Source organism: Pogona vitticeps, chromosome 1 (genome assembly GCF_051106095.1).
Source record: "Pogona vitticeps strain Pit_001003342236 chromosome 1, PviZW2.1, whole genome shotgun sequence".
Taxonomy (NCBI): domain Eukaryota; kingdom Metazoa; phylum Chordata; class Lepidosauria; order Squamata; family Agamidae; genus Pogona; species Pogona vitticeps.
This window is the reverse complement of record NC_135783.1, coordinates 315,921,885-315,936,674: the sequence shown is the minus strand read 5'-3', so window position 1 is coordinate 315,936,674 and position 14,790 is coordinate 315,921,885. Positions and strand designations below refer to the sequence as shown.

General features: G+C 37.5%; 1 protein-coding gene across 18 annotated transcripts in view; it reads left to right on the top strand.

The window, feature by feature from the left end:
• RALGAPA1 (Ral GTPase activating protein catalytic subunit alpha 1) overlaps positions 1–14,790 on the top strand; it is a 208,115-nt gene that overhangs the window by 96,219 nt on the left and 97,106 nt on the right. For all 18 annotated transcript variants that reach the window (XR_013544636.1, XR_012082600.2, XM_072986374.2 and 15 more), the window contains 9 exons: positions 858–1,034; positions 4,021–4,173; positions 8,392–8,585; positions 8,722–8,820; positions 8,938–9,093; positions 12,068–12,196; positions 12,891–13,016; positions 13,706–13,764; positions 14,536–14,644. Coding sequence is in view for 16 of the 18 variants with exons in the window: in XM_072986374.2 (XP_072842475.1) it covers positions 858–1,034; positions 4,021–4,173; positions 8,392–8,585; positions 8,722–8,820; positions 8,938–9,093; positions 12,068–12,196; positions 12,891–13,016; positions 13,706–13,764; positions 14,536–14,644 (1,202 nt within the window). In the remaining 2 variants the exon portion in view is untranslated. The remainder of the gene's footprint in view (positions 1–857; positions 1,035–4,020; positions 4,174–8,391; positions 8,586–8,721; positions 8,821–8,937; positions 9,094–12,067; positions 12,197–12,890; positions 13,017–13,705; positions 13,765–14,535; positions 14,645–14,790) is intronic.

Genomic DNA, 14,790 nt, shown 5'->3' with positions numbered 1-14,790 from the left:
CCTGACTGGGGTTTCTGGGAGTTGCAGTTCAAAAGCATCCGAGTAACAAAGGTTAAGAACCACTGATCCATAGTATAGCTGGAGGTGCAGTGGCACGGCATAAATGCTTGTGAAATTCCTGGCCATATTTTATTCCTACATTTATTTTAGGCAAACCTCTGCATAGGACTTATCAGGTCCTCAAAGTTATGGATATGTTCCTTATGCAGCTCTGCCTACAACAGCATGGGATTTTCTGTAAGCAGTTCTTGGCTTTAATTAGAAAGATTCAGTACCTCAAAATGGTCTTTGACTTTGAAGATGGCCTTCCTATTCGAATACAAACAGAGCAGGAGATCTTAGCACTCCAGTCTACTAACCTTATGTTCCTCTTGCAACTGCAAAGGGAAATTACAGCTTGCGTTGACTTGGCTCCCTGGGTGAGGTTCAACTCCAGCCTGTTTTAGTAGCTGATTTTTCTTGTCATATCAGATTTCCTCCTTTTGGCAGTTAATGATCTTCTTGCTACTGCACACACGAATAAGCCCAGAAGCAGAACTCCCAAGGAGAGGTTAGCGGCATGCTGCTAAAGACATTTCATCCAAGGATATTATTGTTATAGAATGGAGAACCTCACTCCCTGCTGCCACTTCTGTCATGTTGTTAACTGTCTTTGGGTCAGTTATTTGTAAATATATCCACAGACATTCAGTAGTGGTGTTTGAATTGTCTGTAACTTGCAAAGACTGTACAACTGAATGCAAAATGAAAGGTAGTAAACGTATTCTAAGGGAATTCTCTATTTCTGAAATTTACAAAAGCTGTGATATAAAATTGATTCTAAGCAGCAGACCAGTCAACTTCTTTCTTTCTTGTAGATTTCGGCTTGTGTCCTGAAGGTGGCACAACAACTTCTACAGAGTCTGATGCAGGGTTAGGAGCTCAACAAAGTGCTGAAGAACAGGAAGTGGCTAGTCTAACTACACTCCATATTGATTCTGAGACTAGCAGTCTCAATCAACAACCACTGTCTGCTGAAGTAGCAACTATTACTGGTAAAACTGAATTATGAAATTAAATTCATTGTGAATGTATCTTGCCATCTTCAATCTTAATCTTACAAAATAGAGGAATTCAACTTTTGTGTATCCTTTTTTATACAATTCTAAGTATCCAGCTTGTTTCTGAATCTGTGTGGAATGATCCATTCTGCACAGTGTTCTAATTTCCCTGCCACATGCACAAGGAGGGATTCACTCACTTGCTACAGAAAGAGAAAACCTTGTGTTAAACACAGTAATCTCCAACTTGAGCACCTGCAGGCTGAAAATTAGATGACTACAAAGCCATTTCTGTTCCACGTTTGCGAAAAGGATTATTACCAATTTAAATAAATTGTCCAGAGATTTACCTGCAATAGTTCGTTACAGAAGGATGGAAAAATATTGTATACTTTGAAGATTAGCCCATTTATTATGATATAGACGTTCATAAACTAGAGTTCACTCACATGACAGCTGTGTATTCAGAGAAAAATGTGTGGGTAGTGAAATCAGAGGTAAGTGCAAATATCATCTGTGACAATTATGTTATACGTAGCTTACTGCTTATTTTGCACATATTTAAATCTTAACATAATTGTTGCAAATGAATGTATTGTGACTTACCTCATCTAGCAGTCGTGTACATTTATCTGCTCAAACAGGTAATCTTGTTTGAAACAGAGTAGGACCAATAGTGGATATGCTGCGTGGTGTAGTGGAGTGGATAGAGTGATGGATAAAAACACAAATGGTCTGAGTTTGAATTCCTTCTCAGCCATAGGAAATTGGGAGACTGTGGCACTGGTAAAATTACTCCTTAAATATCTCACTTACCTTGAAATCCCTATTAGTGTTTAGTTTAGTTGGTTCTGAATTTTGGTGCTTGTCTGATTATTGATGCTAGTAGCTGACAGCTATGACTAGTGCTGTTAAACTTCCATCCCTCAATTTTCTGCTCTAAATGTATAGGACTACAACTCCCACTCCCAGCTAGAATAGAATTGCGATCTTACATCTAGCAAGTACCAGCTTGACTAAAGCTGTATTATATTGTTTCACCACTTACTAGATCATATATAGTCCCAGTAGGCTGAACTCCTGGATGTTTAGCGCCTTGTTCTTAAAATTGTAGAGAATGAATTTATCAGATATTGCCATCGTCATGGAGATACAGTGGTGCCTCGCTTAACGAGCGCCTCGGTTAACGACGAATCGGCACAGCGACGGATTTTTTGCGATCGCATTGCAATGTTTTAAATGGTAAAACATTGCTTTGTGATGATCGGTAAGTTATTTCACTTACCGATTTTTGCATAGCAATGTTTTAAAAACAGCTGATCACCTGTCCAAAATGGCTGCCGGGGAAAAATGGCCGCCTGCAGTGTTTTTGCGCTCATTCCTCGCATACCGGGCAGCGAAAATGGTGGACGTATGGAGGATTTTCGCATAACGGTGAGTTTTAAGCCCATAGGAACGCATTAAACGGGTTTAAATGCATTCCTATGGGCTTTTTCTTTTCGCATAGCGACAAATCCAGATAGCGACGATTTTTCCGGAACGGATTATCGTCGCTATGCGGGGCACCACTGCAAATTGCCTGAAGATAAGCATTTCTGAAGATTAATTTGTCACTGACTGGGGTCTCCAGATAGCAGCTAGATATACTAACCAAGTGTTACTATCTGCAAAGCCCAATCTATCACAGTTTCAGTGAACTAAGCAAATGTGTTTTAAGATTATATCTTCAATGGATACAGAACTATGCCTAGAATTTACTGCAGTATCACCTGCACCATTGTAAATAGTATCTCAACATTTCAACCATTTGCTATTCCGGTTTTGTGTTTAAACAAACAAAAGGCATGAAAATAATCAGACGCATACTGTATATTATATCCTTATGCTAATTTTCAGTACATTATAATTCCCATTGTGGTTAAATAATGCCTTTCAACTTCTAATACTGCAAAATGTTTTTTATCGTATTGGTATGAGAGATAAAACACATATAATGCAATCTTATACATGTTAACTCAGAAGTAAGTCACTGTTTCAGTGCTGCCACACCACTCCAGCCACCCAGAGCCTGTCAACAACAAAATTGGTCCCCAGTAAGTCAGGGACTGCTGCTTCCTTGGGCAACATACAGTATAATAGAGTAAAATGCACTTAATTAAAAACTTAAAAACATTGGAAGCTATGTAATATGTAGAAGCAACATATAACATACCAATTTCAGAAGAAATAAAACCTCGAAAAATGAAAGGGGAATTTTCTGAAAGATAAAGTAGGCATTGGTTGAAAAGAGCATTCCAGAGACAAGCCTGGCTACCAAGAAGACCTTCTCTGCTGTCACCACCTTTCATGCTTTAGATTTATGAGGCACACGAGGGAGAGTCTCAAGCTGGGTTATAATGAGGCCTATGACATTTCAGACATAAATGCTTTTTAAAGCAACCATCAACATCTTGAACTGTGTGAAATTGGGCCAGGAGATTGTGCACTTATTTGAGCACTTGTGGGACATGGGGCTGTTCTCTTTGTTGCTTGATGTTCACAACAAACCTGTAAAACAGGGCAGTCAAGGAGAGGGTCTGTATTTATGATTGGCCCCAGATTACCCAATCAGTTTCATGCCTTCAGTGGGGACTTAAACCCAAAATTTCAAAGTTCCAATCTCTGACTGTAACACTGAGCTTGCTTGCATAGAAGGGTATGTTTATCACCCCATGGCTGCTAGATGGTTTTTAGAACTTTTAGTTAGTGGCTTTATGAAGACCTTCCATTGCTACTTCCATGCATATTTGAAATACTCCCTAGATACACAGTAGTGTGAAGTATTGTAAATGAATGGTTGTTGTTTTTTAACTGTTACAAATGAGATAATGTATTTATTAACAGGTAAAATTAGCTACGTGCATGTAGTCAGTATTAACGTTACTTGCAAATAAGAATAACTAAGAAAACATTTTATTTAACAATGACATTGTTATCTTAGGTTCTGAAAGTGCTTCACCAATCCAGTCCGCTCTTGGATCACGGTCCCAGACTCCATCACCTGCCACTCTGAGTGCAGATCACAATGAACAGAAAGATCTACAACTGGATGAGAAGCTCCACCACTCTGTTTTACAGACCCCAGATGACCTAGGCAATGTCTTAGATAGCAAACTTAAGACAACCTTCATTGTCATGTCCTGTGCGGTTTTTCATTACAGTCAACCCTCGACTTACAAACGGCCCTAGTTACAAACATTTCGACTTACAAACGGCTCTGATAGAAAAATATTGACTTGACTTGCAAACTTAGATTCAAGTTATGAACTGAAAAAAAATGTGTGGGAGGTGGGGAAAGTGAGAAATTTGAACTTTCATTTAACCATTGGCCAGTGAAGAGGGTGCCTGTCTGCTTCTTCGCTCTTCCCAGCGATTTGAGAGTGGATTTGGAGACAGTCTTCAGACTGCCTGGTATAGCCTGGTGCAGTGCTGTACGGACTGTATTTTTATTTTTTGGCTTTTTTGATTTTGGGATTTTTAAAAGGTGTTCCCTCTCTCCTTTGCTGCCCCCCTTTTCCCCCAAAAGGTGCTTGTATTGGCTTGTCTTGATTGAAAAGGTGCTTTTCAAGGTGATGTGTTGTCTGAAAGGTGCTTGGTTTTTCCCAGAAGGTGCTTGTCTTGGCTGAAAAGGTGCTTTTCAAGGTGTTCTGTTGAAAAGGTGCCTGTCCCCTCGTTCCCTCCCTCTTTCCATTTTTTTAACCTAAGTCATCTTAGGTTAAAAGAAAAAAAAGAAAAAATCTGCCCCTAGTGGTAGGAATAGATTAATGGCTTTGCATTAGTTTCTATGGGAATTAATGATTCGAGTTACAAACTGCCCCTCAAGCTAAGAACCAAAAACAGCCGGAACGGATTAATTGGTTTTCACTGCATTCCTATGGGAAATGCTGATTCGACGTACAAACTTCCTTCCGGAACGGATTAAGTTTGTAAGTCGAGGGCTGACTGTATTTTAAATTTTAGATAATGTGAAGAGCTGTTTTGTAATTTCTCTGCCATTTAAAAACCTATGTTGTTGTCTGTGCTTCTAAGGTATGTTGGAGGGGGTGTTGATCTATTTTAAAGCATGTAACTGACTAAATCAACTGCATAACCATCATACAGTCAGTAAACTGGGACATACAGTCAGTAAACTGGGATTTGTATTTTTGCATGGAGCAGGGGGTTGGACTCAATGGCCTTATAGGCCCCTTCCAACTTCATTAGTCAATTATTCTAAAAGCAACACAGTGTACATCACTGGTATCATGTCTTCCAGACTGAAAAATGCCTGTCATGTATCTTAAACTAAATATTATAGGTTTGTGTACATTTGTATTCCTACACCCTGAAATTGTTTTCTTACCATTTTAAAATTAAGAGATAAGTTTATGAACAGTGACCATAAATGTGAGTCCCCTTCAGGCATTTAAAATGAATATGTATGTTGTGTGGAGCAGGGCTGCATGTATTTGTCCTTCCTCCTATGTCCTATTATAGTAACATAGGAAACTGTATTTTACTGAGTCAAACTATCTCTTGTCCAGCATTGTCAACTCTGCCTGGTGCCTCTCAAAGGTTTCAGGCAGGATTCTGCCCTATCCCTACCTGGAAATGTCTGAAACTCTCTGGTGGTATCCAATCCAATTACAAACTAAGCCCAATGAGATCAGCTTCTGAAACCAGATGAGATAGAATGTGTCCATGTTGGTTATATATGACTATTTCTGTGGAATGAAGCTTTGCACAAAAGTGTGAAGGAAGATTATGAATACAGTTGTGCCCCGCTTAACGATTACCCCGCATTACAACGAATCCGCTTCACGATAATGTTTTTGCGATCACAATTGTGATCGCAAAACAATGGTCTATTTTTTTTTTGCTTTGCAAAATCAGTTCCCGATTCTTCGCATTACGATGATCAAAACAGCTGATCGTCAGGTTCTCAAAATGGCCACCTGCCGCTCAAAATGGCTCCCCGCTGAGCTTAGGGACAGATTCCTCGCTATACAGGCACCGAAAATGGCCACCGTATGGAGGATCTTCGCTGGACAGTGAGTTTTTAGCCCATTGGAACTCATTAACCGGTTTTTAATGCATTTCAATGGGTTTTTAAATTTCGCTTTACGACGTTTTCGCTCTACAGCGATTTTGCTGGAATGAATTAACATCGTTAAGCGAGGCACCACTGTATTTTATATCTTTTTAGACCTTTAAGAGTTAATGCACCAAAGGTTGGAAGGTAAAACTGGCATGTGAAAGAATGTAAAGTTTAGATCTTGCAGTTGCCCCATTTCCTCTCCCCCTATTACTCCTGAGATATTCCATAAAACAGTACAATAGGGCTATTTAGCGTTATGTATATATGTTTACCCCTTCACTGTACATCTAAACTTGTGGAGGTGAGGAGAACAGCAGAACGAGAAGATCCAGATAAAGCACGGTTTTGTTACTCAGTTGAATTGAATTTTTTCCATATTTACCAAATGAGTGAATAGGTCCAATTTTTGTTAACACATTTGTGGAGATTTTCCTCTGTTTTCTGTCGTGAACTGTAATTGGTGGTTAGCCTCAAAGCCAGAAAATTATTGTTACTCACTCAACCCAAAGAATTGCAAATTCTGGATGTCTCTCCCAAAATTATATCCTAAAAATCATTTAAGATGATAATAATTGTTTTTCGTGGTAGCTTTACCAAACTAGTGGTCATTTAGAGAATGCAGATTAAAGGCCAGTTTATACCATCTCGCCTTGTACTGGCTGCCCTCTTGATTCCTCCTAAAGAAAACTCATCTCTTTCCTTAACTGTAGGCTGGGTTCACTTCTGGCTTCACTAAGAGAAAAGGCTTCCCTAGACCAAACTTAAAACAAGTTTTGTTATTGTTGGCTCACTGATGCCATGGGCTATGGTTAATTAGCACAGCCTGCTATATTCTTCTTGTCATGTATTCTGCAACAGAAGGGGAAGGAATTTGTGTAAAACTTCCTGTGATCCTCACAGTGTGTGGACATTAGGAGAGGAAAAGTGCATGGGTTTGCAGGGTACTAGTGATGCTAGCTGCTGTTATATGTCTAAACCTGGACATAGAGAACTATATGAACAGTACAAGCATTGGCAGGCTTCTTGAAACATTTTGGTTTGGTTTGGGGTTTGTTTGTTTGTTTGTTTGTTTGTTTGTTTGTTTGTTTGTTTGTTTGTTCCTTTATTTATTTATTTATTTATTTATTTATTTATTTATTTATTTATTTATTTATGAGCTAAACTTGAGATTTCTCAGGTAGGGCAAGTCAGAGAAAAAAAATTAGAAGAACATATTACTAAATTTTAGAAGGCCTTTTCCAAGCTGCTAGAGAAGCTTGCTTTTTACTTGTAGCTAATCTGAGGAAGCAAGAATCCCTTGCCCTAGGACAGCTAAAATCAGGGTGTTGCGCTCAGTTCAAAAAAGGAATTGACATTGTCTTCTGTACATTAAAAGAATAGGAAATTCTTGTAAGCGATGTTAACCAGCTTGAGGTTTACTCAGTCTTTCAGCCTTCTGAGCTCAGTAAATTGAGTACCCTGCTCACTATGGGAGCAATGTGTGGCTTGCATACCAGTAATTAAATTGTAAATGACCCAGAAATTGCTTTAAGCTCTATGGGGCAGTATATAAGTAGCACACTTTGCGCTTTCTCTCTCTTTCTCTGCCTTTTTTTAAAATGGGGTTAGTTCTCTTTCACTGACCTATGAACTTTCCACATGTGATGTCAGGGCTGTGCAAAAATTGACATCCTGTGTGACACATATACTACTATGCTTGATGGGCATGAAGGGTGTAGTCATATGACATGTCCTGTGCCCCAGTCTGTAAACCTGAGGCACACTTTCTTGTATGAACCTGATTTGGGGAAAGTTTAAACTTGGTTTGTGAAGATAAGTACTGTGTCTTTACTGAAAAAGCAATAAATGCAGAGCATGCGCATATTCTAAAAGGACACAAAGACATCATCAGGATTTCTCAAAATGTCGTTCTCGTAGGTTCTTTCACAGAACTCTCAAACTGCTCTCTAAACTCCACCAAGTTTTATAAATTTTTGGAGTGTGGAATTGCTAAATGGAAAAGTCTCATATGTATGTGCCATTTGAAGTAATACTTGGAAGTCTGCTTAGGAAATAACTGTCAGAACCATTGGTGTTCACTTTTGTGCTTATGAAATATGGACTGTTGATTCATCACTGTGCAGCGCTAATCTGTGGAGATACTTCAGACTACACTTCATTTGCAGTTTTTACAAAATGTATTTCCCTCGAGCCACAGAGTAGTTGGCCTAATGGTATTTTCTTCTTCTGTTACAGAAACTAGTGATTTTCCATCTGAATGTTGTAGTGTGATGGCTGGAGGAACCTTGACAGGGTGGCATGCAGATGTAGCAACTGTAATGTGGAGACGAATGCTAGGCATTTTAGGAGATGTCAATTCCATTTTGGATCCTGAAATACATGCTCAAGTTTTTGATTACCTTTGTGAACTCTGGCAGAATCTTGCTAAGGTATTTGAAGAACAGGTTTGATTTTCTGTGTGTGGAGTTGTCATTTAGCTTGAATAGTCTTTAATTCAGGGATAGAATAGCAACAGTAGATTTTTTTTATCACATGAGTTTCCATTGTGTTTCAAAATTATTTCAGATTAGAGATAATCTTGGCATTTCAACAGATAATATGACGTCACCTTCTCCACCAATTTTAATTCCTCCACTCCGAATTCTAACTCCATGGCTTTTCAAGGTAAATATAAGACCATTATGTTAAAAATTTGCCTCTCTTTATAAATCAGTTAAATAAAAGTTCAATTATGATAGTTTAGAACAATGCTAATATTAAATTGCTTTTCTTTCTCAATAGGCAACAATGTTGAGTGAGAAATACAAGCAAGGCAAATTACATGCTTATAAGCTCATTTGTAATACAATGAAACGAAGACAAGATGTTTCTCCAAACAGGGACTTTTTAACTCACTTCTACAATATAATGCACTGTGGACTACTTCATGTTGACCAGGTAAAGGATTTTTTTCATCTTTGACTCACCCCGCTTCAAATAACTACAGGTTACTTCATCACAAAGTTTATTTTATCCATAAAATTAAAATTTTAGTAGCTTGTTGTCAGTATGCCTTTTGGGGATTAACAAAAGTAATTCTAGTTTTGGTTTATTTGCTGTAAATGGTGTTATTTTGAACAAACAGTTTTAAAATTTTCTACTAGCAAGAAACATTTTCAACATATCTATCTTTGCTAAAGAATTAAGGTTTTTCAGAGCACTCTTTGAAAACCATTTCTTTCAGATTAATCTTTTGTGGAATTATAGTATTATCCAGTGTTTGGATAATACTGTTGCAGATGGCTGATGAGAGTGGTGGTACACCATAATAAAAACAAGAATCATGATTTATAGTAAATGATATTTGGGCAACCTTTCTCTATGACACATCATCTCTTATTGTCTTGTATGGTTTTTTAAAAAGGTCTTGACCTGCATTCAATTATAATAGGTGCATTTACAGTTTAAAGTGCCATGGTCCATACATGGGTTTACCACTTCATCCGCTGTTTTTGGGAATTAGACTAGAATCTGTGCTCATTATTATTGAGCATATAATGTGGGTAGTGTAATCATAAATTGGGTAACTAATAATGAAGTGTGATAGGCAGGATTTTTTTTTCACGTACACTTTCTACTCCTTGGAAAACAATCTAATTACCAATTCATAACAGTTCTGGTAAAGCAATGCATTTTCAGCTTAATTGCCAAGAATCTGTCATAGTGTTGAATAAGATACCTTCCCAGAAGTCTGTGGGTCATTGGCAGATAATGAGACATCGGTTCCAGTAATCTAATTTAGATTTCATTTTTTTCTTTTTAAAAAAGTTACATTTCATTAGGAAACTCTACTTCCATGTACATATTTGTGCTATTTTTGACTTCCTTTTCTAACTAAACACACAGTATCCACAGTACACACAGAGTACAAACAGAATTATTCTCCTCATGGTACACACAGAATTATTTTCATTATATATACATTTGAAAAGATACAGCTTAATTAAATATGATCTTATAAGCAGGAATTCTAAATTCCTATTAGTCCCTCCTCTTTTTAAACAAGATACTGAATGAAATGTTTCAGGGGAATGTTTTTACATCCAGATTGGAATCCTCTAAATTGATTCCAGTCTGATCCCACGTCTTATGCTAAAGAGATGAAAATAATTAGAGACTCAAATTCAAAGGGTTACTCTGAATTTCAAGGGGCAGCTTATTGAAATAAGTGAGTACTGGATAATGAACTTCATTCCTGTGAATGATCGGAATAATCATAGAACCAGAATTCAAATGGTCACCATGTGAGGAAGTCTAAGTTGCAGCCTTTTATTACAATAACCATATGTTTGTCATTCAAAACTCATGTGTAGGCTTGTCTACATATGTCAATTGGAGTGGGCTAAATAGGATTGCTAGGCGGTCCAGTATGCCATTTGGTGTAATCCTCACATCTAAATGGCATATAGGCTTCAAGCAACCATATTTGGTCTGCATCAGCCTGTGGTTAATTTATCAATACTGTATTGTAAAATGGCTTAAGAAGAGACACTTCATGATATTGACAAATTCAAGTGTGTATTTAAGTGTGTATTAGAGGAGCAGAAATATGCTGCATCACTTTTTAAACAGCATTAGATATGTGTATTACAAATTAGGTATATGTATTGGTTATGTGTATTGGCTTTATGTATTAGGGATACACATGTGAATGGGAGATATATACCTCCAGTTTTCTTACCATGTGTTCTTAGGGCAAGAGCATAGGACTAATTGTGGCTTACTGAGCCTTTCCATCTAAATTGGAGGAAGCCACTTCAGTTCCAGATCAGTGTCTCATGTCAGTAATGGAGTGGAAGAGGATGAATAAACGGAACTTAATCCAGAAAAGACAAAGGTGCTCTTGGTCAATCAAAAGGCAGAGCAAGGCATAGGATTCAGTCTGAACTGGATGGGGATACACTCCCTCTGAAAACATTGGTGCACAGCTTCGGTGTGCTTCTGGATTCATCTCTGAGCTTAAATGCCTAGGTTTCAGCAGTGGTCAGAAGAGCCTTTGTACAGTTAAAACTAGTGTGCCAGCTGTGCCTGTTCCTTGAGGTCTGACCTGACCACAGTGACACATGCCTTAGTTACTTTCTGGCTGGATTACTATAACACACTGTACATGAGCCTGCCTTTGGAAAGTACCTGGAAATTTCTGTGGTTCCAAAATGCTGCAATCAGATTGTAAATTAGGTTGGTTACAGGGATCAGATAAGCCCCCTGTTACAGCAGCTCCACTGACATCCAGTGTCTTTCTGGGCACAATTCAAAGTGCTGGTTTTAGCCTTTAAAAATTTCTTTTAAGGTTTGCTTGAGTTTATGCTGTCTCAAAAACCATATCTCCCTTTATGAGTCTACCCGAGTACCGTATTAAGATCATCAGAGGAAAGCTGTGTCTCAGTCCCACCACCCTCACAAGTGTGTTTGGTGGGGACATGGGAATAGGCCTTCTCTATGGCTGCTCCCAGATTCTGAAACTCCCTCCCACAGGAGACCAGGTTGGCCCCATCTTTCCACAAGCAGATGAAGACCTTTCTCTTCAAACATGCTTTTCCTGTCTAGGAGACAGTAAACTAGATGGTTTATATTTTGGTGTTTCTTAATCTGTTCTTCATAATCCTTTTGCCTAACATTTTTAATATAGTGTTATTAATTCTCTAATATTTGAATAATCTACTGTTTTAGCTTTTAATATTGTGTTTTTAATTATGTAAGCTGCCTTGGGTCCTTTTTTAGGAAAAAGGCAAGGTAAAAATATTTTAAATAAATATATTCTCAAAGAATCTTCATACTCATAATTGTATTATGTTTTATTTTCAGAAGTATGTGCATTACGGAAGTTGTAGGAAGTTGTCTAATAAATTGTTATATGCTTCCTTTTTTCAAGGATATTGTCAATACAATCATCAAGCATTGCTCTCCTCAGTTCTTTTCTCTTGGTTTGCCTGGTGCTACTATGTTGATCATGGACTTCATTGTAGCAGCTGGCAGAGTAGCAGCATCATCTTTTCTTAATGTAGGTTGACCTTTTGTTTTCAGCTGTTTCTATAATTTGATGCAGTCTATCTATTTAACTTTGCAATAAATGTCAGTAGGACTACAAAGTTTATTAGTTAAAATCCCTCTTCATAATGAGTCAATCAACTATTATCTATAAATATAAATAAGTAATAGTGTCATTATAAAGGTACCTGACTTATATTATCACTGGTTATATTACTGAAAGTTTGATTTTTGTAAATATGTCTCGCGTTATACTCTGATTAGTAGAAGGTCTAAATAGATAAAATACAGTGCCATCAAGAGTTTGGAATTGAAATGTAAACAGTGCAGGAGACAAAGGAAGCAGAGTTAAGGCTGTGAAGCAACAACAAGAAAATGAAATAGCATAGGAGGCAGTAGCAGTAGAGCATCCTGTTGTAAAGAAAAGAAATATAGTTTGTTTGTCTGTCTGTCTGTTTGTTTAACTTATATGCCACCCACACTACCCAAAGGTCTCTGGGCGGCTTACAACATTTAAAATACAATAAAAAGATAAAACAATTAAAATGTAATTGAAATATATACTCTAAAAATTGCCATCAGGACCCACAACTGATATTATTTCACAGCTGATATTATTATCAGTTTACTGATAGTTATGCTTTGTTCATTTTGTGACAAAACTCAACTTTATTTATAGTCTGTTTATGTCTTTACCTTTAACTCAGGCACCAAGAGTAGAAGCACAAGTTCTCTTAGGTTCTCTTGTATGTTTTCCCAATTTATATTGTGAACTGCCTGCTCTGCATCCAAACACTCCTGATATTGTTGTGTCCCAGTTTACAGAAGTTAAGGTAGGTTTTTAAATACTGTATATTACACTCAATATTTTTCCTTCTTTAAGAGATCATTTCTGTTCATTAAGAAGCATATAGGACAATCCTGTACATGTATATACAGAAGGAAATCTCATATTAGGGACATTTAGGGACATTTAAAAGCTATAGTTTATCATTTAGTGAACACGTCTCAAGCTTATGTGCCGTCCTCTCTTTCAATATAGCCATGAGGAGGGGTTGGAAACTTTCAGTTCCATTGTCATTTAACTGCAGCCTGGTGTTCAACACATAAACAATGGCTAATTTTAATGCAGCACACTTTTAATCTTAATTATGATAATTAAAATTTTACATACTGAAGTTTGAAGCTGTTCTCTTTCTATAAGATGTAAAACAATTAACCATAGTTTGCCCAGATTTGATGTAACACTAAACTTCATTTAGATACTGTTTTTGATTTCTGGAAAATTATGTTTCATTCTGGAGATCCTGCCTTCAGTATTATGGTTACCAAAGCTGAGTGGCCCAGGACAGCTCACAGCACTACTGATTTCCTCATTCCCTAGAGGGAGCAACTCGGAATCTTACTAGTGTAAACAAAGCCAATGTGTTTTTCAGTAGCTCAAATGTTGTTCTTTTTCAGTAACACTTTATATCAAATTAAGGTGGGTTTGGATGACTGATTTTAAACAATCTTACTTTAGGAACTGATCGTCAAAACAATATTAAGTTCTGCAAGAGAGGAGCCATCTGGACCTGCAAGGTATGACTAGAGGAAGATCATGGAAGAGCACTAGGAAATAATTTCACTGAAATGTTTAGTCAAATTTTTTAAATAATACCTTTTGAAACACAGGCGTTCTTAAAATTCTGGTGACCACAGTACACTTGTTAAAAAGGAACTGGTATAAAATTATATAGAATGAAGTTAAGTTCTGACAAGTAGTATTATACATCATACGTGAATAAAACGTCTTAGAATTTGGATCTGTAGTGTCCTTCTTATGGAAGATTTTTTTTCTCCCTTGAACTGCTTCAGTTGAGAGATCCTTTGGAAGCCCATGAATATTATCACAGAATACTAAAAGAATGGGTGAATACTGACTCCTTCCTGTTCCATTAATGGAAGGCTCTGCTGAAAGGCTTTCCATCAGTGGAAGGATACCATTCATTATAAACCTTAGTGTAAATATTAGGCAGTCATTTCTCCTGTGCTTACCAAAGCAGTTTCTCAATGTATCATGATTTGATGGTTGTTGTGGGGTTTTTTGGGCCCTTTGGCCGTGTTCTCAAGGTTGTTCTTCCTAACGTTTTGCCAGTCTTTGTCTTCAGAGGACAGGAGTCAGAACTCTGTCTGTGCTCTGGAGAAAGAACAACCTTCAGAACATGGCCAAAGAGCCTGAAAAATGCACAACAGATCCTGGCCGTGAAAGCCTTCGAGAATACATATCATGATTTTTTTTATTCCTTTGGTATTGTCAGCTCCATCTAGACCAGAATCAGTCTTTAAATAGCTATCTAACATTGCTTTCAGATGTGTTGCACTTTGTAGTCTTGGCATATGGATCTGTGAAGAGCTAGTACATGAATCCCATCATCCTCAAATCAAGGAAGCACTAAATGTGATTTGTGCCTCATTAAAGGTAAGCATCTAATTATTAGAACCAGGATCTGAAGGTCCATACTTTATATTCTGTGAGCACACAGCAGCTTTTCTGGACCTCCATTCCTTCTATAAACCTCTCATATGTACAGTCCTGAAACTTTTATTGAGTCCTTTGAGAGTAAG